This window comes from Oncorhynchus tshawytscha, linkage group LG13 (genome assembly GCF_018296145.1).
Source record: "Oncorhynchus tshawytscha isolate Ot180627B linkage group LG13, Otsh_v2.0, whole genome shotgun sequence".
NCBI lineage: Eukaryota > Metazoa > Chordata > Actinopteri > Salmoniformes > Salmonidae > Oncorhynchus > Oncorhynchus tshawytscha.
Window position 1 is genome coordinate 46,702,441 of NC_056441.1, and position 27,296 is coordinate 46,729,736.

Consider the following 27,296-nt stretch of genomic DNA (forward strand, 5'->3'; position numbering starts at 1 on the left):
GCTTGTGCCTATGCTTGGTTCAGTATGAACACTCTCAAAATGCTAGCAATAGCTTAGCTAGCCTAATCGCCAGTAGCTCGTTCTCCTTATGAAAACTCACCATATCCTGGTGTCAATCTATCCCTCAACCCAGTTTTTATAACTTCTCACAACGATTTGAAACGTAGTTTTTCTTCCATAGAATGGCGGTAGCTCTTCACATTCCGTTCTAGCTCCTTTTTAACATGTTGGCGCCCACTGGTGTAGAACGTTAGGAGAGGGACTAAGATAGCCAATCAAAACTCAATAATTCTAAAAATAAATTGCTCGTCATGCAGCTTATAACTGATTTTGTAATAGCTGTCAACATCTCATATGATTGGTTACTGGAATCTCCCTAGTAATGATAAATATTCATGTTACGGTTTTCTAGGTGTGGTGAAGGATAGTCGGACCAAAATGCAGCGTGTAGATTGCGATCCATGTTTAATGAACAACGTGACACGAATCTAAATACAAACACTACAAAAACAATAAACGTAATGAAAACCGAAACAGCCTATACTTGTGTAACCTAACACATAGACAGGAACAAGGACACTAAGGACAATCACCCACGACAAACTCAAAGAATATGGCTGCCTAAACATGGTTCCCAATCAGAGACAACGATAAACACCTGCCTCTGATTGAGAACCACTCCAGACAGCCATAGACTTTGCTAGATAACCCCACTAGCTACAATCCCAATACATACACACCAAAACCCCAAGACAAAACACACCACAATACAAAAACCCCATGCCACACCCTGGCCTGACCCAATACATGAAGAAAAACACAAAATACTTAGACCAGGGCGTGACAATTCATCATTAGTTGACCTGCGTTTTACAATCTTTTAAAGAAAAGTCTTGGGATAGCCCCCTCCTTTCACAACGGAACAAACAGAAAATACTTTCAGCATGAGACCTAAATAGCCCTGGATAAGCACTCACAATAATGTTAGTATTTACATAATGCAGTTATATGGGCTACTAAGTGACTGACTTAATGGAAAAAGTAGCATTTCCCCTTCGACATGATCTTGTGGATGTCGGGGAGATGGATGTGATTGTAATTTTTTTTTGCATATCTTTATGCCTCAGAACTGACAATGATGCACCCAAACTAATTGAGGACTTATTTTATAAGATTGAACTCCCTATTATTTCTGAAGAACAGCGGTCTCCTTAATGCCCCTTACTAAGGAAGAGATGTTTGCAATTGAGAATTTGCCAAATGGTAGGGCCTTTAGGACCAGACAGGTTTTGTAGTGAGTTCTATAAGGAGTTCCAAGGCCTAATCCTTGAGCCATTGCTTGATATGTTTAACCACTCATTTTCAAATGACGACCTCCCTCAAACTCTGAGGGATGGTAACATATCACTTATTCTCAAAAAGGGGAAATGCCCAGAGTCTTGTTCCTCCAACAGACCTTATTGCCCTTCTGTACATGGATAGGAAATGTCTTTCTAAAATCTTAGCCACACGACTAGTGGACTTATTGCCACATATCTGACAAAATGGTGCCGACAGGTAGGGCTGCCATGATTCTAGTTCAACTTTTTTTAATTTCTTACATTATTAGCCCATAATTGTATTTTTACATACAGCCGAGAAGAACTTTTGGATATCAGAGCGGCGGTACCTCACCAGCATTACAACCAGGAATACTACTTTCCGGAATCTGATCCTTTGTTTGTACCCACAGGGCAATTGAACTGATTCCAGAGACTGACCCAAAACACCGCTGGCGGAGGAGGGGTAGTCGACTTCTAGTTCGACTCGGGAGGCGAGCACACCGCCCACCGCTTCCGAGTATATTATTCAATTTTGTTAAGTGTCTGGATAATAAAGTTGACGATACTCTGTTTCATGGAAACATGGCTCTCTCAGTTCATCGTGAAGAGAGGAATAAATATCTCTCTGGGAAGAAGGGCGTGGGTGTATGTTTTATGATTAACTACTTATTGTGTGATTGTGATAACATACAGGAACTCAAGTCCTTTTGTTCACCTGACCTAGAATACCTCACAATCAAATGCCGACCGTATTACCTCCCCAAGAGAATTCTCTTTGGTTATAGTCACAGCCGTGTAGATTCCCCCCTCAAGCCGATACCACGACTGCTCTCAAGGTACTTAACTGAACTTTTTGCCAACTGAAAACCACACATCCTGAGGCTGCATTTATTGTAGCTGTGGACTTTAACAAATCTAATTTGAGAAAAACACTACTGAAGTTCTATCAAGACAATGACTAGTACTTGAGCTGCGAAAACACTCGATTACTGCTACTCCAATTTCCGGGATGCATACAAGGCCCTTCCCCACCCTCCCTTTGGCAAATCTGATCATGACTCCATTTTACTCTATAGGCAGAAAATCAATCAGGAAGTACCTGTGCTAAGGACAATTCAATGCTGGTCTGACCAATCGGAATCCACGCTTAAAGATTGTTTTGATTACATGGACTGGGGTATGTTCCGGGTTGCCTCTGAGAATAATATTGACAAATACACTGATACGGTGAGTGAGTTTATCAGGAAGTGTATAGGAGATGTTGTATACACTGACTATTAAAACCGTGGATAGATGTCAGCATTCGTGTAAAAATTAAAGCGTGAACCATCTAATTTAACCATGGCAAGGTGACTGGGAATATGGCCGAATACAGTGTAGTTATTCCTTCCGTAAGACAATCGGCATGCAAAACATCAGTGTAGAGACATAGTGGAGTCACAATTCAACGGCTCAGACACGAGACTCATGTGGCAGGGACTACAGACAATCACTGACTACAAAGGGAAAACCCAGCCACATCGTGGACACCAATGTCTTGCTTCCAGACAAGCAAAATACCTTCACCCGCTTTAAGGATAACACTGCCACTGACGCGGCCCGCTATCAAGGACTGTGGGCTTTCCTTCTCCGAGGCCGATGTAAGACATTTAAGCGTGTTAACCCTCGCAAGACTGCCGGCCCAGACGGCATTCCTAGCCACGTCCTCAGAGCTTGCGCAGACCAGTTGGCCGGAGTGTTTGAAAATGTCCGGAATCTCTCCCTATCCCAGTCTGCTGTCCCCACATGCTTCAAAATGTCCACCCTTGTTCTTGTACCCAAGAAAGCAAAGTTAAATGAACTAAATTAAAATTGCCTCATAGCACTCATTTCTGTCATCATGAAGTGCTTTAAGAGACTAGTCAAGGATCATATCACCCCTACCTTACCTGACACTCTAGACCCACAGACGATAGATCCACAGACAATGCCATCGCACTGAACACTGCCTTATCCCATGTGGACAAGAGGAATACCAATGTAAGAATGCTGTTCATTGACTCTCGCTCAACATTTAAAACCATAGTACTCTCAAAGCTCATCATTAAGCTCGAGACCCTGGGTCTCAACCCCACCCTGTGCAATTGGGTTCTGGACTAATTGACGGGCCGTACCCCGGTCGTGAAGGTAGGAAACAACACCTCAACTTCGCTGATCCTCAACACTGGGGCCCCACAATAATGGGTTCTCAGCCCCCTCCTGTACTCCCTGTTCACCCATGACTGCGTGGCCATGCACACATCCAACTCAATCATCAAGTTTTCAGATGACACAGCAGTAGTAGGCCTGCTTACCAACAATGACGAGACAGCCTACAGGGAGAAAGAAGGTGAGGGCCCTGGGAGTGTGGTGCCAGGAAAATAACCTCTCACCCAATGTCAACAAAACATAGGAGCTGATCGTGGACGTCAAGAAACAGCAGAGGGAGGACCCCCCCTATCCACATCGGGATCACAGTGAAGGTGTAAAGCTTCAAGTTCCTCGGTGTACACATCACGGACTAACTGAAATGGTCCACCCACACAGACTGTGGTGAAAATGTTTTTATTTATTTTTTATTTTGAGAGGTTGCTGAAGAAATTTGTCTCAGCACCTAAAACCCTCACAAACTTTTACAGATGCACTATTGAGAGCATCCTTTCAGGCAGTATCACTGCCTGGTATGGAAACTGCACCACCCGCAACCTCCGGGCTCTCCAGAGGGTTGTGCAGAATGCCCAGCGCATCACCGGGGGCAAACTACCTGCCCTGCAGCACCTGATGTCACAGGAAGGCCAAAAAGATCATCAAGGACAACAACCACCCGAGCCACTGCCTGTTCTCCTCGTTATCATCCAGAAGGCGAGATCAGTACAGGTGCATCAAAACGGACCGAGAGACAGAAGCTGTTTTTCAATCTCAAGGCTATCAGACTGTTAAATAGCCATCGCTAGCACGTTAAAGGCTGCAGCCCTATATACATAGACTTGAATTCATTGACCACTTTAATAACGTTTACATTTTGCATTACTAATCTCATGTTTCTACTGTATCTTAGTCTATGCCGCTCTGACACTGCTCACTCAAATATTTATAGATTCTTAATTCCATAACTTTGGATAAGTGTGTATTGTTATGAAATGGTTAGATATTACTTGTTAGATATTACTGCAATGTTGGAGCTGGAAACACAAGCATTTCGCTACACTCGCAATAACATCTGCTAAACATGTGTATGTGACAAATAGCATTTGATTAGATTTTTTTAATTGTAAAAGGTGATGTAATAATGTCAGGCGTATCTTAATGTTATGCAAGACTAACAACGAATGCTGCTATCCTTACTAAGGTCAAATAGCTTCTCCACACACCAGGGTACCTTACAGGGCTATCCTTATTCCCCTCGCCAATTTGCGCTCAGTATGGAACCATTGGCCGAGGCCATCAGAGTAACGCCTGCTATACAGGGTCTGCTCATTGGTGACGTTTGTCAAAAAATAAGCTTGTATGCTGATGCTTTGATATTCATCTCGAAGCTTCAAATCTGTGTAAGATTACTGCAATAATCCCATTCTATTTAATGCACTCAAAGCATGGAGGAGGGCAGTTCAAAGTGTTTTGGGAAGGTCCAAACTAACCTCTGCTCTTACCCCAATTCTTAACAACCCATATTTGTATCAGGATTGCTGGATGCTGTCTTTAATGTTTGGCTTAATAAGGGCATAGGCAGACTAAATGATTTTGTTACTGATAGGATTTTATTGTTATTTGAGCAGATGGTTGAGAAATATCAACTCCAAAAGTAGGACTCTTTTCACTTTCTACAAGTTAGACCTATTTTGAAGAGCACCACCTTCATTGGCAACCCTGATGTCTTGTCATTGAAATAATTATTTTATGATGCTTTAAGGTCCATTTCTACTGTTGACACACAGGTGGTCAAGCAGGTGTGGGAGAAATAATTGTCTGTTATTATTGACGAGGAGATGTGGGAGGACATTTGGAGATGTGCAAAAACTATCTGTTATGGTACTTGAGCAATCAAATTAAGAATAATACACAGATTGCATATATCCCAGAATGCCAGACTTGCTTTTAGCCCCCCGTCCTCTCCTCAGTGTCTTAAATATACAACTTATACAGGCACCCTAACACATTTATGGTCATGTTCCAAATTACAAAGGCACTGGTCTAATGTTCTTTAAGAAATGGAAAAATAATCTAATTAACGGACATATACACACACAACTGTGCTACATCAGTGTTGTCATCAATAGCCAGGGAAAAATGCTCAGCCTGATTGAGCCCCTCCAGAACAATCCTATGCAGATCATCCACCAGAGCATGGATGTGGCGGCCTGCTGTTGATGCAGACAGGGGCACCTGTTTGACAGTCTCAATTTTGCTATCCATAGACTTGTCCGTAGCCAATTCCACCAAAGCTGTCACCATGCACTTTTTAAACACCTCCACGTCTGTGATGGGCATGTTGTGTTGGGTTAGAACCCAGGAGGCACTTGTGACCTGTTGTTGAGTCAGGTCACAAAGGAGGATTCTGCTTCTGTGTGTTAACTCTTACATTTTTCTACATCATGCCTCTCTCTGGAGTGGGAAGACCACTGAAAGTACCATGCTTAGATGCATAATGATTTATGAGATTGAATTCTTTGCAAACAACATTTTTGTTGCAAATAACCCACAGGTTTGGCATTGGGGGTTATTTTTATTCTCCAACTATAGTTGAGATTAAAATTTCCTCTTGCTAGTTAGGGATCGGCGTCCCGTCAACAGGACCGTTGTAAATCATGCAGTGCCTTGTCACGATAGCAGATTTTAGAGAAACAATAAATGTTGGTACGTATAAGTGTCTTATATCGGCTGAAAGCTGAAGTTCTTGTTAATGTAACTTCACTGTCCAATTTAGAGTAGCTATTCGAGCGAAAAAATGCCATGCTTTTATTGTTTGAGGAGAGCTCGTAACAACAACTTTTCACAGCGATATGTTTGATAAATTCACCTCTGAAGGTGAAATGTGTGCTTACATTCTGAAATCTTGCTCTTATTTATCATCCGAAGGGTCCCAGAGATAACATGAAGTGTTGTTTTGTTGGATAAAATAATTTTTCATATCCTAAAAAGGTCCATTTTGCATGCACCATAGATTTTGTATTTCCACTTGTTCCATTTGCAAAGAAAGGAATCTGAAAATCTAACCCTAAACGTTGTTTCAACCAGTCAAATTACATTTGTATGTATTCCTCAGAGATCATGGAACGTAACCAGACTTCACTGTATCATTAGTGGTGTAGTATATCCTATAGAACACCATATCTGGTCAGAAAGCAACGCCTTCATGGCACGCCGATGACGCAGGCGGTCTTCACCTGAATGACTAAAACTGTGTCAAATAAGCACCAATCGGGGTCAAACAGCGCTAGCTAGATCGCCAATGAGCTGGGCTTTATGGGAGCATCCGGAAACCATGTATCTGTTGTAAAATGTAGCTACTAACCTTGTGCGACAGTGTACCTTTTCCTTTTGGGCAAAAGTTATGAAGTTATGAAAACTGGTTTTGCAAATGTTGAACTTATAATATGGCTACTAATACTGGAAAAGCTAAATCAAAGTCCAAGTATACAGATTTGACGATATTCTTTCAGAAAAATGTAATATGAATGCAAATGTCTCCTACACGATTTTCCCAAATGTATCTGGGTGACTTCACACTAAATGTCATGTAGTTCGCTCATCCGTCTGAAACTTTGCACATACACTGCTGTCATCTTTTGGACACCATCGGAATTACAACCAGAGTGATGGCTAGAACTGGGACCTTCCTGTTGCATTTAAATAAATAAAAAAACGTTTGTTTTTTTTCTTTGTATTTTCTTCTACCAGATCTATTGTTATATTCTTCTACATTCCTTTCACAATTCCGCATTTCAGTGTTTCAAATGGTACCAAGAATATGCATATCCTTGCTTCAGGGCCTGAGCTACAGGCAGTTAGATTTGGTTATGTCATTTTAGGCAAAAATTGAAACCATTCATCCCTTAAACTTCCATTTTTATTCTCCACCTTTTGATGTTTGAGATTAAGATTTCCTCTTGCTAGTAAGCTAATTGTTTTTAATGAATGTTGATGTTAAAGTATTGTAGACTTGTTTTTCCCCACCAATGTATTCAAAATAATAATTGAATAGAGACATTGGTGATTTTGAGTGAAATCAGATCGAAATTATTGGCATTGAATTTATGTTCTAGTCAGAAGTGTTAAAAATGTAGTGTGCTAATATTGTATGCTAATTATGTTCTGACATACCGACTATTAGCTCAGAAAACATTTGGCCTGAGGCCAAACCTAGTTGATGAACGAACCCTGGTGTTGAGCGTCATTGTACCATCTAAACCACTGTGAAATACACTACAAAAGTATGTGGACACCCCTTCAAATGAGTGGATTCTGCTATTTAATCTCAGTGACTTATAACATGGCACCGTCATTGGATGCCACCTTTACAACAAAATCAAATCAAATCAAATTTTATTTGTCACATACACATGGTTAGCAGATGTTAATGCGAGTGTAGCGAAATGCTTGTGCTTCTAGTTCCGACAATGCAGTAATAACGAACAAGTAATCTAACTAACAATTCCAAAAAAACTACTGTCTTATATACAGTGTAAGGGGATAAAGAATATGTACATAAGGATATATGAATGAGTGATGGTACAGAGCAGCATAGGCAAGATACAGTAGATGATATCGAGTACAGTATATACATATGAGATGAGTATGTAAACCAAGTGGCGTAGCTAAAGTGGCTAGTGATACATGTATTACATAAGGATGCAGTCGATGATATAGAGTACAGTATCTACGTATGCATATGAGATGAATAATGTAGGGTAAGTAACATTATATAAGGTAGCATTGTTTAAAGTGGCTAGTGATATATTTACATCATTTCCCATCAATTCCCATGATTAAAGTGGCTGGAGTAGAGTCAGTGTCATTGACAGTGTGTTGGCAGTAGCCACTCAATGTTAGTGGTGGCTGTTTAACAGTCTGATGGCCTTGAGATAGAAGCTGTTTTTCAGTCTCTCGGTCCCAGCTTTGATGCACCTGTACTGACCTCGCCTTCTGGATGACAGCGGGGTGAACAGGCAGTGGCTCAGGTGGTTGATGTCCTTGATGATCTTTATGGCCTTCCTGTAGCATCGGGTGGTGTAGGTGTCCTGGAGGGCAGGTAGTTTGCCCCCGGTGATGCGTTGTGCAGACCTCACTACCCTCTGGAGAGCCTTACAGTTGAGGGCGGTGCAGTTGCCATACCAGGCGGTGATACAGCCCGCCAGGATGCTCTCGATTGTGCATCTGTAGAAGTTTGTGAGTGCTTTTGGTGACAAGCCGAATTTCTTCAGCCTCCTGAGGTTGAAGAGGCGCTGCTGCGCCTTCCTCACGATGCTGTCTGTGTGAGTGGACCAATTCAGTTTGTCTGTGATGTGTATGCCGAGGAACTTAAAACTTGCTACCCTCTCCACTACTGTTCCATCGATGTGGATGGGGGTGTTCCCTCTGCTGTTTCCTGAAGTCCACAATCATCTTCTTAGTTTTGTTGACGTTGAGTGTGAGGTTATTTTCCTGACACCACACTCCGAGGGCCCTCACCTCCTCCCTGTAGGCCGTCTCGTCGTTGTTGGTAATCAAGCCTACCACTGTGGTGTCGTCCGCAAACTTGATGATTGAGTTGGAGGTGTGCATGGCCACGCAGTCGTGGGTGAACAGGGAGTACAGGAGAGGGCTCAGAACGCACCCTTGTGGGGCCCCAGTGTTGAGGATCAGCGGGGAGGAGATGTTGTTGCCTACCCTCACCACCTGGGGGCGGCCCGTCAGGAAGTCCAGTACCCAGTTGCACAGGGCGGGGTCGAGACCCAGGGTCTCGAGCTTGATGACGAGCTTGGAGGGTACTATGGTGTTGAATGCCGAGCTGTAGTCAATGAACAGCATTCTCACATAGGTATTCCTCTTGTCCAGATGGGTTAGGGCAGTGTGCAGTGTGGTTGAGATTGCATCGTCTGTGGACCTATTTGGGCGGTAAGCAAATTGGAGTGGGTCAAGGGTGTCAGGTAGGGTGGAGGTGATATGGTCCTTGACTAGTCTCTCAAAGCACTTCATGATGACGGATGTGAGTGCTACGGGGCGGTAGTCGTTTAGCTCAGCCGTAGACCCTGCCACATGCCTCTTGTGTCTGAGCCGTTGAATTGAGATTCTACTTTGTCTCTGTACTGGCGCTTAGCTTGTTTGATAGCCTTGCGGAGGGAATAGCTGCACTGTTTGTATTCAGTCATGTTACCAGACACCTTGCCCTGATTAAAAGTCAGTTTGTCAAATTTCTGCCCGGCTTGAGTTTCCACGGTCAACTGTAAGTGCTTTTATTGTGAAGTGGGTACGTCAAGGAGCAACAATGGCTCGGCCGCAAAGTGGTATGCCACACAAACTCACAGAACAGGACCACCGAGTGCTGAAGCCTGTCCTATGTGTTAACACTCACTACCGAGTTCCAAACTGCCTCTGGAAACAACGTCGGCACAGGAACTGTTTGTCGGGAGCCTCAAATGGTTTTCCATGACTGAGCAGCCGCACAAGTGTCGCCTGGAGCGGTGTAAAGCTCGCCTCCATTGGACTCTGGAGTGATGAATCACGCTACCTGCCCCAATGCATCGTGCCAACTGTAACGTTTGGTGGAGGAATAATGGTCTGTGGCTGTTTTTCATGGTTCGGGCTAGGCCCCTTAGTTCCAGTGAAGGGAAATCTTAACGTGACAGCATACAATGACATTCTAGACGATTCTGTGATTCCAACATGGTGGCAACAGTTTGGGGAAGGCCCTTTCCTGTTTCAGCATGACAATGCCCCCGTGCACAAAATGGGGTCCATACAGAAATGTTTTTTTTCAAGATCAGTGTGGAAGAACTTGACTGGCCTGCTCAGAGCCTGACCTCAACCCCATCAAACTGCTCAGGCATTACAGCAATATGGTCCTATATCAACAGAACACGTTGTCATCCCTACTGACACTGATTTGGCAGACTCACTTAACACAAATTCTGTGTTTGTAAATTACGTTTGAGTGTTTGTGGCCCCCTCTGTCCATAAATAAATAAAAATTAAAAGAACATTGTGCTGTCTGGTTTGCTTAATATAAAGAATTTGATGTATGGCTTTTACTTTTTTATTTTTTTAATTTTTTTTTAATATGTCAGTAGAGGACTTTCTCCACCACTGTATTTAAGTACATTTACAACCAGATACTTTTAGTCAAGTAATACTTCACTAGGTGACTCGCTTTTAATTAAGTCATTTTCTATAACATTTACTCAAGTATGACAGTTGAGTACTTTTTCCACCACTGACACTCACATACCTGAACATATGGTGATAAACACAGAGTGAACTCTGATGGACACATCTGTTTACAAATTTGACATAACACTTGTACACTTAACCATAGAAAGACGGCCTATGCATGCATATTACACACACCTGTGTGAAGATGTGTGATGCCTTAAACAGATTGTCAGCATCCCAAAGGCACCCTATTCACTATAAAAGTAGTGCACTAAATATGGAATAGTGTGTCATTTGGAACAAAACCCATGTTCATTCATAAACCAATATTAAAGCGATCTGTTTTGGGCATAGAGAAACGTCACAACATATCTGATTAACAGGTTTGAAAGACTTTTGGTCTGTAACATCAACCTGTTTGGTAGGAAGTGTTCCCAGACAATAGCAAAAGAATGTCAAGAACATCGTTGGAACATTGTAACTTTGTTTAATAATAATCAACATTTGCCATCTTGCCAGTACACTTAAAAAAACATCCATCACAACTATTTGAATGGACATAAATCTACTAAGCTTTAGTCAAAAACCTCTCTAACAATTTCTCTCCGCCCTCTCTCCTGTTTTTCTTTCATCCGGATTTCAGTCGAAACCAGTTGTCGACCCTGCCCAGCCCGGTGTGCAGTCTGCCGTTGAAGGTCCTGATTGCCTGTAACAACAAGCTTGTCTCCCTTCCCGAAGAGCTGGGCCAACTACTACAGCTCACAGAACTGGTCAGTACAGACACACACACACAGTTAGGGCTTAATTGACCGTGGGTTTTAGTGTCAAAACCACCATGTTGATTTGCCTGTTTTTACCCCCTTATTGGTAGTCTTTGTGTTGTGGTTTGATTACTGTTTAACCAGGTCATCCTTTCCTCTCCTCTCTCTCTCATCCCTCTCTCCAGGACGTGAGTTGTAATGAGATCCAGACACTCCCTCCTCAGGTTGGTCGACTGGACTCGCTGCGAGACCTTAACATCCGTCGCAACCACCTGGCCTGCTTGCCCCCAGGTCAACACACACACTCAACCACCTGGCCCAACGCAGTGTCTGTACTGCTCAACACACACACACACCAGTGGCGTGCAGTGCTGTTTAAAATGGGGATGATTTTTTTTTTTATGAGCATGGCCTTATTTCTATGACAGCATGTTGGATGACTCCCATTCATATTCCATTCACCCAGTACAACGTAGGTGCACACAGGCTGAGAGAGAATTTGAGGTGACTTTGAATACCGCTTTGCACACTTTTACCAGCATCTAGCTGATATAGGGTGTAATCATTAGTCCAACAGTTGCAAACGAGGTTCTATTGGAGAAATTCAGGTATGTTTATCCCCGTTCTGTTTAAGAAACGTTTTTCAACAGTATCGGTGGAATGAATAGAGTTCACTCTCATAACAGCCACGTTGTTTTCTTCTTCGCTTCACTTGAGGACTTCAATGCACAACAAATCAAACCAAGCCAAACCATATCATAACTTAAGCACAGAGCCTACATCGTTTTAACCATATTAGCTAAAGTAACGTCTTAGTCAACATAGCTAATAGCACTAGTGTTAGTCAACCCATACAATCATGCTGTGACAGTGTACAGTCAGTAAACAGTTACACTGGCAGGCCCCAGTGGCAATACATTAGTAAAACCAAAAGCTTACCTTGACTTGGAAGAGTTCCAGTGTTGTGTTGGATAGTCATATCCAACTAGCTAACATGGCATCCCTCTGTTTGAGCAGGGTGTTTCAGTAGGCCGAATTAGTTAGCTGTTTTTTTTTTTTCACTTTCAATCTCTATTTCTCTCTTGCTGCTTCTTAATTTTGGAAGAAATGAATTAGTTCAAAACTGTTCAACGATTGTCTTTCTCTCTTTTGAGTGGGGTGGGGCGGCAGGTAGCCTAGTGGTTAGAGCATTGGACTTGTAACAAGGTAAAAAAGCTGACCAGGTAAAAATCTATCGTTCTGCCCCTGAAAGAGGCAGTTAACCCACTGTTTCTAGGCCGTCATTGAAAATAACACACACACACACACAACCACCTGGACCACACACACAAGTATATTTTGAAATTAAAAAAATACCATAATTGCTTGATTAGATAAATCTGGCATGACAACACACATTGGGGGGTTAAATAAGAAGGATCAGGATTTAGTTGACCAATATTTAACCCCCCTTTTTTGGGCACTTAACACTGAGTATACAGTGTACCCTGCTCTTATTATGACATTTATGATATTTTTATGACATATGACACCTGGTGAAATCTGATACCTTATTGATGTCACTTGTTAAACCCACTTCATTTAAATTTTTTAATTTTACCTTTATTTAACTAAGTCAGTTAAGAACAAATTCTTATTTTCAATGATGGCTCTAACCACTAGGCTACCCTGCCGCCCCTCAGTGTAGATGAAGGGGAGAAGACAGGTTTAAGGATTTTTAAGCCTTGAGACAATTGAGACATGGATTGTGTATATGAACCATTCAGAGGGTGAATGGGCAAGACAAAATATTTAAGTGCCTTTGAACTGGGTATAGTAGAAGGTTCCAGGTTTGAGAGTCAAGAACTGCAGCGCTGCTGGGTTTTTTATGCTCAACAGTCTCCCGTGTGTATCAAGAATGGAAGCATTGGAGACATGGACTCTATGGGATTAAAGGTAACCTGTGTGTCCTATGTCCATACAGAGCTGTCTGAGTTGCCCCTGGTGCGTCTGGACTTCTCTTGTAACAAGGTGACATCCATCCCTGTGTGTTACCGCAACCTGCGCCACCTACAGAGCATCGTGCTGGACAACAACCCACTACAGAACCCACCTGCACAGGTAACACACGGACACAGTCTGACTATACAAACACACCTTTTGCTCCTAGTCAGTGACTAGGATACACACTCAGCTTGACAAAACAGTTGACCTGCACCACACGTGTTAATATAACCTAGTGAAACTGTTCCTTCTATTGTCTATAATGTGTTTCTTTCCCTGTCATTCCCAGATTTGTATAAAGGGGATGATCCATATATTTAAGTATCTGAACAATGAGGCCAGCAAGACTCCACCTGAGCTCCCAGACTACGACAGGAGACCCCTCCCCTTCGGATCCTGGTGAGACACACTTGCACACACACGCTTCCACTGCCAATAATAAGGCAGAAGCCTGTCCTGGAAGCAGCTGTGTGCAGAGGAACAGCTGGAGAGAGGCAGAAAGAGGGGGCACTCTTTCCTCTACATCTCCCTGCCCCTGCTTTTTTCTGTCAGTATCTCTACTTTTATCTCTCCCTTGTCATTTTTATATTTTGTGCTCTATAATCGCTCTTGCTTTCTCAGAGCCCTCTGTAGATGTTTAAAGGTACTTTACTAGAAACTGTTTGGGGAGGAGAGATAGAAATTGAGATCAATGGGGAAGTGAGGGAGTGTTAAAAAGAGAAGGTGGAAAGGTGGGTAGAGTTTATGAGAGGAGCACAGCTGAAAGAGGGAGTTGAGAATGGGAGGTACTATAACAACAACCTTGCAAACACTAAGAAATACAAAATGAATCAAGCTCACTGGATCCCAGGGGTGTATTTACTAGAAACCAAGCAGGTCAAAACAGGGAGGGACCAACCTGAATTTGTCCAATAAGAAAACTACATGTCCTTGCAAATAATCTTCCAATTCAAAAAGTTCTGCGACAGGTGGATGTTGTGGACATTCTTACACAGGGACACTCAAAGTCAAACTTAAATGAATCATTGCTTATTATCCGCGCGCTGGAGAGGTTCCAACGAACTTGATGCACTATAGTGAACGTCTGTCAGGAGCACTAACAGGCCAGTCCTTTTTAGTTCCCTTATATAGGCATATTTCATAGAGTTGGTTCCGGCATTTCTGGCACCGTCTCCTATCTTAACTTAAAGAACATGTTCTGGGCTTTCTGCCAAATAGTTTAAAGGAGGAGGTCATGACAGCCCCTCATATCTTTACCAGGCACAGGCAGGAACCAAGGAATGTTTATGACACCAAAGACAAGATGCACAAAGTAACATTTCCTTTACATAAGCTAACCAAGCAACTCACAAGTTTATTTATCCAGACCTGCATTGTCACTCTAGTAGTTTTACACACACACCTTTTCCTTCAGTCACATAATTATCTCAAAAAAACAAACCTCCCTTTTTCAGGACCCTGTCTTCAAAGATAAATAAGTAAAAATCCAAATAATTTCACAGATATTCCTTGTAAAGGGTTTAAACATGCTTGTTTAATGAACCATAGACAATTAATGAACATGCACCTGTGGAACGGTCGTTAAGACACCAACAGCTTACAGACGGTTGGCAATTAAGGTCACAGTTATGAAAACGTAGGACACTAAAGAGGCCTTTCTACTGACTCTGAAAAACACTAAGAAAGATGCCCAGGGTCCCTGCTCATCTGCGTGAATGTGCCTTAGGCATGTTGCAAGGAGGCATGAGGACTGCAGATGAGGCCAGGGCAATACATTGCAATGTCCGTACTGTGAGACACCTAAGACAGTTCTACAGGGAGACAGGACAGACAGCTGATGTCCTCGCAGTGGCAGACCACATGTGACAACACCTGCACAGGATCGGTACATCCAAACATCACACCCGCAGGACAGGTACAGGATGGCAACAACAACTGCCCAAGTTACACCAGGAATGCACAATCCTTCCATCAGACTGTTCCCTATAGGCTGAGAGAGGCTGGACTGAGGGCTTGTAGGCCTGTTGTAAGGCAGATCCTCACCAGACATCACTGGCAACAGCATCGCCTATGGGCACAAACACACCGTCGCTGGACCAGACAGGCAAAAAGTGCTCTTCACTGATGAGTCGCGGTTTTGTCTCACCAGGGGTGATGGTTGGATTTGCGTTTATCGTCGAAGGAATGTGCGTTACACCGAGGCCTGTGCTCTTGAGCGGGATCGATTTGGAGGTAGAGGGTCCGTCTGGGTCGGTGTGTCACAGCATCATCGGACTGAGCTTGTTTTCATTGCAGGCAATCTCAAAGCTGTGTGTTACAGGCAAGACATCCTCCTCCCTCATGTGGTACCCTTCCTGCAGGCTCATCCTGACATGACCCTCCAGCATGGCAATGCCACCAGCCATACTGCTCATTATGTGTGTGATTTCCTGCAAGACCGGAATGTCAGTGTTCTGCCATGGCCAGCGACGTGCCCTGATCTCAATCCCATTAAGAACATCGGGGACCTGTTGGATCAGAGGGTAAGGACTAGGGCCATTCCCCCCCAGAAATGTCCGGGAACTTGCAGGTGCCTTGGTGGAAGAGTGGGCTAACATCCTCACAGAAAGAACTGGCAAATCTGCTGCAGTCCATGAGGAGGAGATGCACTGCAGTACTTAATGCAGCTGGTGGCCACACCACATACTGTCTGTTACTTTTGATTTTGACCCCCCCTTTGTTTGGAGACACATTATTCCATTTCTGTTAGTCACATGTTTGTGGAACTGGTTCAGTTTTAGTCTCAGTTGATGAATCTTATATTCATACAAATATTTACACATGTTAAGTTTGCTGAAAATAAACACAGTTGACAGTGAGGACGTTTCTTTTTTTGCTGAGTTTCGGAAAGTATTCAGACCCCTTCCCCTTTTCCCCATTTTTGTTACATTACAGCCTAATTCTAAAGCGTATTAAATAAATGTTTTGCCTCATCAATCTACACACAATACCTCATAATGACAAAGCGGAATCGGTTTAGAATGTTTTGCAAATGTATTACAAATAAAAATAACAAAAATACTTTTTACGTAAGTATTAAGACCCTTTGTTATGAGACTCGAAATTGAGCTCAGGTGCTTCCTGTTTACATAGATCATCCTTGAGATGTTTCAACAACTTGATTGGAGTCCACCTGTTGTAAATTCAATTGATTGGACATGATTTGGAAAGACGCACACACCTGTCTAAGGGCCCACAGTTGACTCTTCCTAGAGCTGTCTGCCCGGCCAAACTGAGCAATCGGGGGAGAAGGGCCTCGGTCGGGAAGGTGACCAAGAACCCGATGATCACTCTGACAGAGCTCCAGGGTTCGTCTGTGGAGATGGGAGAACCTTCCAGAAGGACAACCATCTCTGCAGCACACCGCCAATCAGGCCTTTATGGTAGAGTGGCGAGATGGAAGCCACTCATTAGTAAAAAGCACATGACAGCCCACTGAGTTTGCCAAAAGGCACCAAAAGGACTCTCATACCATGAGAAACAAGATTCTCGGGTCAGATGAAGCCAAGATTGAGATCTTTGGCCTGAATGCCAAGCGTCACATCTGGAGGAATCATGTCGATATCCCTGCCATAAAGACCTGATTGGTGGTTTTGCAGAGATGGTTGTCTTTCTGGAAGGTTCTTCCATCTCCACAGAGGAGTTCTGGAACTGTCAGTGACCATCGAGTACTTGGTCACCTCCCTTCTCCCCCGATTGCTCAGTTTGGCCGGGCGGCCATCTCTATAAAGAGTCTTGGTGGTTCCAAACTTCTTCCATTTAAGAATGATGGAGGCTACTGTGTTCTTGGGGACCTTAAATGCGGCAGACATTTTTTTATTACCCTTCCCCAGATCTGTGCCTCAACACAATCCTGTCTCGGAGCTCTATGGACAATTCCTTTGACCTTATGGCTTGGTTTTTGCTCTGATATGCAACTATGGGGCCTTAAAAAGACAGGTGTGTGCCTTTCCAAATCATGTCCAATCAATTGAATTTACCACAAGTGGACTCCAATCAAGTTGTAGAAACATTTCAAGGATCATCAATGGAAAGAGGATGCACCTTAGTCTCATAGCAAAGGGTCTGAATACTTATAAATACATATTTTTTTGCATTGTCATTATGGGTTATTGTGTGTAGATTACCGATGAATGTTTTTTAAATTTAGTCCATTTTAGAATGCGGCTGTAACGTAACAAAATGTGGAAAATGTTTCCAAGTGCACTGTAGATACTATCGCTGTCCCCATTCTCTGACAGACAGACATATCCACTCCTCAGTGACACAAACCGTACCTGGGTCAAGGGACTTCCTTGATTTTGCACTTGTACTGCAACTCAATAAATTGCTTTGTTTCAAATGATTGTGTTTTGCTTTTAGTGTTTTGTTTCCTGTTGATATATTGTGTATATAGGTATGTTAAGTGTAATGTTGTTTATTGATGTGTTCATGCAGGGCTCATCTGCAAAAGAAACCGTGATCTCTGCATGACTCCCTGCTAAAGTAAAATTAAAGTACAGCGCAGCTCAAGTGTCTGAAATCATTTGATGTTGTGTTTTGACCCACGTCCTGTTCTCAAGGTGATCTTATCTTCTGTACTCTTAGTGTGGAGGAGCTATACCCTGGCCGGCCATACGGCGCACTGGACTCTGGCTTCAACAGCGTGGACAGTGGAGACAAGAGATGGTCAGGCAACGAGGTGAGAATGAGCACACACACACACAAGATGGTCAAGCAACGAGGTAAGGCACACACACACACAAGATGGTCAGGCAACTAGGTAAGGCACAGACACACAAGATGGTCAGGCAACTGGGTAAGACACACACACACAAGATGGTCAGGCAACGGGGTAAGACACACACACACACAAGATGTTCAGGCAACTAGGTAAGACACACACACACACACACAAGATGTTCAGGCAACTAGGTAAGACACACACACACACAAGATGTTCAGGCAACTAGGTAAGACACACACACACACACACAAGATGTTCAGGCAACTAGTTAAGACACACACACACACAAGATGGTCAGGCAACTGGGTAAGACACACACACACAAGATGTTCAGGCAACTAGGTAAGACACACACACACAAGATGGTCAGGCAACTGGGTAAGACAACTGGCAACTGGGTAAGTACACACACAAGATGTTCAGGCAACTAGGTAAGACACACACACAAGATGGTCAGGCAACTAGGTAAGACACACACACACAAGATGGTGTCGTGTCTTTGGCTATGCCGGATAAAGTGATATGACATGCTATTCTATAAAATAATTTCTCCTTAATTAACTCAAATCAAATTTTATTTGTCACATACACATGGTTAGCAGATGTTAATGCGAGTGTAGCGAAATGCTTGTGCTTCTAGTTCTGACAATGCAGTAATAACCAACAAGTAATCTAACTAACAATTCCAAAACTACTGTCTTATACACACAAGTGTAAGGGGATAAAGAATATGTACATAAAGATATATGAATGAGTGATGGTGCAGAGCGGCATAGGCAAGATACAGTAGATGGTATCGAGTACAGTATATACATATGAGATGAGTATGTAAACAAAGTGGCATAGTTAAAGTGGCTAGTGATACATGTATTACATAAGGATGCAGTAGATGATATAGAGTACAGTATATACGTATACATATGAGATGAATAATGTAGGGTATGTAAACATTATATTAGGTAGCATTGTTGAAAGTGGCTAGTGATATATTTTACATCATTTCCCATTATTAAAGTGGCTGGAGTTGAGTCAGTGTGTTGGCAGCAGCCACTCAATGTTAGTGGTGGCTGTTTAACAGTCTGATGGCCTTGAGATAGAAGCTGTTTTTCAGTCTCTCGGTCCCAGCTTTGATGCACCTGTACTGACCTCGCCTTCTGGAATAGCGGGGTGAACAGGCAGTGGCTCGGGTGGTTGTTGTCCTTGATGATCTTTATGGCCTTCCTGTAACATCGGGTGGTGTAGGTGTCCTGGAGGGCAGGTAGTTTGCCCCCGGTGATGCGTTGTGCAGACCTCACTACCCTCTGGAGAGCCTTACGGTTGTGGGCGGAGCAGTTGCCGTACCAGGCGGTGATACAGCCCGCCAGGATGCTCTCGATTGTGCATCTGTAGAAGTTTGTGAGTGCTTTTGGTGACAAGCCGAATTTCTTCAGCCTCCTGAGGTTGAAGAGGCGCTGCTGCGCCTTCTTCACGATGCTGTCTGTGTGGGTGGACCAATTCAGTTTGTCTGTGATGTGTATGCCGAGGAACTTAAAACTTACTACCCTCTCCACTACTGTTCCATCGATGTGGATAGGGGGGTGTTCCCTCTGCTGTTTCCTGAAGTCCACAATCATCTCCTTAGTTTTGTTGACGTTGAGTGTGAGGTTATTTTCCTGACACCACACTCCGAGGGCCCTCAGCTCCTCCCTGTAGGCTGTCTCGTCGTTGTTGGTAATCAAGCCTACCACTGTTTTGTCGTCCGCAAACTTGATGATTGAGTTGGAGGCGTGCGTGGCCACGCAGTCGTGGGTGAACAGGGAGTACAGGAGAGGGCTCAGAACGCACCCTTGTGGGGCCCCAGTGTTGAGTATCAGTGGGGTGGAGATGTTGTTGCCTACCCTCACCACCTGGGGGCGGCCCGTCAGGAAGTCCAGTACCCAGTTGCACAGGGTGGGGTCGAGACCCAGGGTCTCGAGCTTGATGACGAGCTTGGAAGGTACTATGGTGTTAAATGCCGAGCTGTAGTCGATGAACAGCATTGAACAGGATATGTCTGTCTCTCACATAGGTATTCCTCTTGTCCAGATGGGTTAGGGCAGTGTGCAGTGTGGTTGAGATTGCATCGTCTGTGGACCTATTTGGGCAGTAAGCAAATTGGAGTGGGTCTAGGGTGTCAGGTAGGGTGGAGGTGATATGGTCCTTGACTAGTCTCTCAAAGCACTTCATGATGACGGAGTGCTACGGGGCGGTAGTCGTTTAGCTCAGTTACCTTAGCTTTCTTGGGAACAGGAACAATGGTGGCCCTCTTGAAGCATGTGGGAACAGCAGACTGGGATAGGTATTGATTGAATATGTCCGTAAACACACCAGCCAGCTGGTCTGCGCATGCTCTGAGGGCGCGGCTGGGGATGACGTCTGGGCCTGCAGCCTTGCGAGGGTTAACACATTTAAATGTTTTACCCACCTCGGCTGCAGTGAAGGAGAGGCCGCATGTTTTGGTTGCAGGCCGTGTCAGTGGCACTGTATTGTCCTCAAAGCGGGCAAAAAAGTTATTTCGTCTGCCTGGGAGCAAGACATCCTGGTCCGTGACGGGGCTGGTTTTCTTTTTGTAATCCATGATTGACTGTAGACCCTGCCACATACCTCTTGTGTCTGAGCTTTTGAATTGAGATTCTACTTGGTCTCTATACTGACGCTTAGCTTGTTTGATTGCCTTGCGGAGGGAATAGCTACACTGTTTGTATTCGGTCATGTTACCGGTCACCTTGCCCTGATTAAAAGCAGTGGTTCGCGCGTTCAGTTTCACCTGAATGCTGCCATCAATCCACGGTTTCTGGTTTGGGAATGTTTTAATCGTTGCTATGGGAACGACATCTTCAACGCACGTTCTAATGAACTCGCACACCGAATCAGCGTATTCGTCAATGTTGTTGTTTGACGCAATACGAAACATATCCCTGATTACCTGATTGAGCTAATCGTGTAAATGTAATTAACTAGAGAGTCTGAGAGTCTGGGCACCGTGAAAGAATATTTATAGAGCTGTTTTCTTCCGAATAAACTCTTAAAGACCTAGTAATATTTTACATCAATAGCAGTCGATATTAATCGTCACCTTAATTCTGTCTCATCTGAAAGTTGTAAATTCTTGGTTATCTGCACAAACCCTGGCTAACAAATTGAATCGGCAATACAAAATTGGGTTTAATTATTTATTTACTAAATACCTAACTAATCACACAGAATTACATATACACATAATTAATCATAACTGATTACAAATTACGTCATAAAGGAAAACGTGCTTAGCGGGCGGAACATATGACAGCTGGTTACACAAAAGAAAAGGGGCTGGGTTTGAGTGAAAGAGCGGGAAGACTATAGGATACCGGGAGAAGCTGTGCTATCGTAAATACACTCTGATGCATTCTAAATTACCTCCCATTTGGTCAAGGAAAATGCAATAAATATTTACTCTGAGCTGCGCTTCGGAAGGTTGGTTCTAGATGGAAGGCCATGTTGCCCAACCAAGTCCTTTGTCCTTTGAAGAATGTCTCTGCTGATAAATTGGATACGTTGTAGTAACGTTGTTGTGTGGTAGACGGGTTACTCTGTCTGTTCCTTCCTAACCTGCGTTTGCAGCTGCTGTTGCTAACACAACGGCTAGGAGGTATCACTTCTGTAGTGAATAAGAGTTCAAAGTTCATACCATTTGCAACCAAAGCTGATGTTGGCTTCATTCTGTAGTTATTATCTGAACCATTCTGACATCGGACCATCGTCCTCACATCCTCGGAACAGCAGGTTACATTGTCGTCAAGGCTTTATATAGGAAGGGAGAGGAGGGCGTGTTTGAAAAGTTGTATAGCCCATGTCCCTTCACAGGGGTGGGCCACTGATTGAGCAGGGCCCTATCTTACATTTTAGAAGCTAAAATCACATTTCATCCCATCACGAATAATTTAATATTCAAACATTTAAATTGAACAACAATTCCATGTGAATCCGATAACTCTGATGTGTAGACTTTCCACTGTAGAGTTTGTCATCTTATCATTGATGAGAATGTCTCAGATGACAACCGAACTGACATCATATTCATTAAGTACCACCGCATATGTTCAATTGGTCAGATTACCAGAATATAGTTAATTTCCCCCCACCTTCTGATGTTCCCTGCATCTCTATGTTAACCAAGGGTTTTGCAAATGTAATATCAGTAGGGTAGAGAGAGGAAAAAGGGGGGGGAAGAGGTATTTATGACTGTCATAAACCTATCCCCAGGCCAACGTCATGGACAGTAGACAACTGCTTGGTGTAAACCTGGGTTCCAAACTGTCATGGTAAAAACATATTGATGTAATGGTAGCTAAGATGGGGAGAAGTCTGTCCGTAATAAAGCGCTGCTTTTCTTTCTTGACATTGCTATCAACAAAAGTCCTACAGGCCCTAATTTTGTCACCTGGACCAGTCATATGGTCAAGTGGTGGTCAAGCAAATTACAGTTGGCCCAGAACAAAGCAACATGACTGACCCTTAAATGTACACAGAAAATGATCATCAATTTTGTGCATGTCAACCTCTCCTGGCTCAAAGTAGAGAAGATACTGACTGCATCAGTACATGTCTTTGTTAGAGGTATTGACATGTTGACCACACCCAGCTGTCTTTTCAAACGACTAGCACACAGCTCAGACACCCATGCATACTAGACATGCCACAACGGGTCCCTTCACAGTCCCCAATTCTAGAACAGACTCCAGGAAATGTACACTACTCCACAGAGACATGACTACATGGAACTCTTTTCCATATCAAGTTTTTACATGTAATGACACCGCTGAAGGTTCTTAGTGTGTCCCAAATGACAGATGGACTGAGTTCCAAGCGGTCAAAACCATTACATTTTAAGACAGGGGTGTCTCCAAAGCTGTGTTGTCGCTAATTGTCAAAGATGCATTATGTTGCATTACAAGCGCAAAACATTTAACAGATGACAATTATGACAACTGTGGTGATATACATTATCCAAAATTCCATAATCATCACAGCCCGACACCACACACGTGCACACGTCAGTTATCATGAATGGAAACAAAGAGCAATCACAAAGGTTCTATGATTGCAAGGTAGTGTAATATTTCAGTTATGTTGAAGCTAATCTCTCCATTCATGTGTTTATTCCTCTCCCATCCATTTTCGCTTTCATTCCTTGTGTACCTACAGCCCACAGATGAGTTGCCGGACCTGCCACTGCGTGTGGCAGAGATCACCAAAGAACAGAGACAGCGGAGGGAGAGGGAGGAGCACAGGACAACTGGCTCCCTTCCTGTTACCAACGGCACATGTGAGAATCAAGGCATGTCTGTGTGTGAACTGTACTCTAGTGTATCTCCAGTATTGTTCTCTGGTTTTCTAGCTTGGGAACCAGTCTGTTGGTTTAGCATGTCTCTCCCTGCCACTCCTTGTCATGCCAGACTTTTTGGCATATGACACGGAGTACAAGGAGTGGAATGGTAGCACAATGGGTCTGGATTTCAGGCTAATAATATTATACATCAGTGGAAATATACACTGAACAAAAATATAAATGCAACATGCCATGTTTCATGAGCAAAAATAAAAGATCCCAGAAATGTTCCACACGCACAAAAAGCTTATTTCACTCTAATTTTGTGCACAAATTTGTTTACATCCCTTTTCGTGGGCATTTCTCCTTTGCCAAGATAATCCTTCCACCTGACAGGTGTGGCATATCAAGCAGCTGATTAACCTTTCTAGCGCAACCTTTTGACAACATTCCGCTGAAAAGGCAGTGCGCGAAATTAAAAAATATTTTTTTGAAATATGTAACTTTCACACATTAACAAGTCCAATACAGCAAATGAAAGATAAACATCTTGTTAATCTACCCATCATGTCCGATTTCAAAAATACTTTACAGCGAAAGCACCACATATGATTGTTAGGTCATAGCCAAGTTGAAAAAACAGCCATTTTTCCAGCCAAAGATAAGAGTCACAAAAAGCAGAAATATAGATCAAATGAATCACTAACCTTTGATGATCTTCATCAGATGACACTCATAGGACATCATATTACACAATACATGTATGTTTTGTTCGATAATGTGCATATTTATATCCAAAAAGCTCAGTTTACATTGGTGCCTTACGTGCAGTAATGTTTTGATTCCAAAACATCCGGTGATTTTGCAGAAATACTCATAATAAATATTGATAAAAGATACCTTTTTTTTCACAGAATTAAAGATAGACTTCTCCTCAATGCAACCTCTGTGTCAGATTTTTTATTTTTTATTACGGAAGAAGCATAATCTGAGGACGGAGCTCAGAACCAAAAACAGCCAGAGGAATATCTGCCATTTTGGAGTCAACAAAGTTAGAAACAACACCATAAATATTCACTTTGATGATCTTCATCAGAAGGCACTCCCAGGAATCCCAGGTCGACAATAAATGACCGATTTGTACAATAAAGTCCATAATTTATGTCCAAATAGCCACTTGTTGTTAGCGTGTTTTTAAAATTTTATTTCACCTTTATTTAACCAGGTAGGCTAGTTGAGAACAAGTTCTCATTTGCAACTGCGACCTGGCCAAGATAAAGCGTAGCAATTCGACACATACAACAACACAGAGTTACACATGGAATAAACAAAACATACAGTCAATAATAAAGTAGAACAAAAGAAAACAAAAAGTCTATATACAGTGAGTGCAAATGAGGTAAGTTAAGGAAATAAATAGGCCATGGTGGCGAAGTAATTGCAATATAGCAATTAAACACTGGAATGGTAGATCGGCAGAAGATGAATGTGCAGGTAGAGATACTGGGGTGCAAAGGAGCAAAATAAATAAATATATAATAGAATGGAGATGAGGTAGGTAGATGGATGGGCTGTTTACAGATGGGCTAAGTACAGGTACAGTGATCTGTAAAATGCTCTGACAGCTGGTGCTTAAAGCTAGTGAGGGAGATGTGAGTCTCGAGCTTCAGAGATTTTTGCAATTCGTTCCAGTCATGGGCAGCAGAGAACTGGAAGGAAAGACGGCCAAAGGAGGAATTGGCTTTGGGGGTGACCAGTGAGATATACCTGCTGGAGCGCGTGCTACGAGTGGGTGCTGCTATAGTGACCAGTGAGCTGAGATAAGGCGGGACTTTACCTAGCAGAGACTTGTAGATAACCTGTAGCCAGTGGGTTTGGCGACGAGTATGAAGCGAGGGCCAACCAACGAGAGCGTACAGGTCGCAATGGTGGGTAGTGTATGGGGCTTTGGTGACAAAATGGATGGCACTGTGATAGACTGCATCCAGTTTGTTGAGTAGAGTGTTGGAGGCTATTTTATAGATGACATCACCGAAGTCGAGGATCGGTAGGATGGTCAGTTTTACGAGGGTATGTTTGGCAGCATGAGTGAAGGATGCATTTTTGCGATTATAGGACGCCGATTGTAGATTTAATTTTGGATCGGAGATGCTTAATGTGAGTCTGGAAGGAGAGTTTACAGTCTAACCAGACACCCAGGTATTTGTAGTTGTCCACGTAAGTCGGAGCCGCCCAGAGTAGTGATGCTGGACGGGCGAGCAGGTGCGGGCCACGATCGATTGAAAAGCATGCATTTAGTTTTACTTGCGTTTAAGAGCAGTTGGAGGCCACAGAAGGAGAGTTGCATGGCATTGAAGCTCGTCTGGAGGTTAGTTAACACAGTGACCAAGGAGGGGCCAGAAGTATACAGAATGGTGTCGTCTGGGTGGAGGTGGATCAGAGAATCACCCGCAGCAAGAGCAACATCATTGATGTATACAGAAAAGAGTCGGCCCGAGAATTGAACCCTGTGGCACACCCATAGAGACTGTCAGAGGTACGGACAACAGGCCCTCCGATTTGACACACTGAACTCTCTATCAGAGAAGTAGTTGGTAAACCAGGCGAGGCAATCATTTGAGAAACCAAGGTCTGCCAATAAGAATGTTGTGATTGACAGGGTCGAATGCCTTGGCCAGGTCAATGAATATGGCTGCACAGTATTGTTTCTTATCGATGGCGGTTAAGATATTGTTTAGGGCCTTGAGCGTGGCTGAGGTGCACCCATGACCAGCTCTGAAACCAGATTGCATAGCGGAGAAGGTATGGTGGGATTCGAAATGGTCAGTAATCTGTTTGTTAACTTGGCTTTCGAAGACCTTAGAAAGACAGGGTAGGATAGATATAGGTCTGTAGCAGTTTGGGTCTAGAGTGTCACCCCCTTTGAAGAGGGGGATGACCGCGGCAGCTTTCCAATCTTTGTGAATCTCAGATGATACGAAAGAGAGGTTGAACAGGCTAGTAATAGGGGTTGCAACAATTTCGGCAGATCATTTTAGAAAGAGAGGGTCCAGATTGTCTAGCCCGGCTGATTTGTAGGGGTGCAGATTTTGCAGCTCTTTCAGAACATCAGCTATCTGGATTTGGGTAAAGGAGAAATGGTGGGGGCTTTGGCGGGTTGCTGTGGAGGGTGCCAGGCAGTTGACAGGGGTAGGGGTAGCGATGTGGAAAGCATGGCCAGCTGTAGAGAAATGCTTATTGAAATTCTCAATTATAGCGGATTTATCGGTGGTGACAATGTTCCCTAGCCTCAGAGCAGTGGGCAGCTGGGAGTTCAGCCCAGTAATCCATCTTCATGAGGCGCAGGCACTTCATCCAGACAAAATCTCAAAGTTCCATTACAGTCCTTTAGAAACATGTTAAACGATGTATGGAATCAATCTTTAGGATGTTTTTAACATAAAATATCAACAATGTTCCAACCGGAGAATTCTTTCGCACTGGAACGAGAAGTAACTGTGTTGGGAGCGCGCATCATGAGACCGAGGCTCTCTGTCAGACCACTGACTCAAAGAGGTTCCATGAGCCCCTCCTTTAAAGTAGAGTCCTCATTCAAGTTTCTAAAGACGGTGACATCTAGTGGAAGCCGTAGGAAGTGCAACTTTATCTATATCTCAATGTGTATTCGGTAGGCCAAGAGTTGAAACTACAAACCTCAGATGTCCCACTTCCTGGTTTGATTTTTCTCAGTTTTTTGCCTGCCATATGAGTTCTGTTATACTCACAGACAT

The 27,296-nt window shown here is 43.4% G+C and overlaps 1 protein-coding gene across 9 annotated transcripts in view; it reads left to right on the forward strand.

The window, feature by feature from the left end:
- Positions 1-27,296, forward strand: part of LOC112265016 (DISP complex protein LRCH3) — a 77,768-nt gene that overhangs the window by 22,861 nt on the left and 27,611 nt on the right. For 7 of the 9 annotated variants that reach the window (XM_042295788.1, XM_042295789.1, XM_042295792.1 and 4 more), the window contains exons 3-8: positions 11,332-11,458; positions 11,635-11,740; positions 13,413-13,549; positions 13,722-13,831; positions 18,059-18,152; positions 23,403-23,535. In XM_042295788.1, coding sequence (XP_042151722.1) covers positions 11,332-11,458; positions 11,635-11,740; positions 13,413-13,549; positions 13,722-13,831; positions 18,059-18,152; positions 23,403-23,535 — 707 coding nt within the window. The remainder of the gene's footprint in view (positions 1-11,331; positions 11,459-11,634; positions 11,741-13,412; positions 13,550-13,721; positions 13,832-18,058; positions 18,153-23,402; positions 23,536-27,296) is intronic. The other 2 variants (XM_042295790.1, XM_042295794.1) reach the window with 1 other exon arrangement.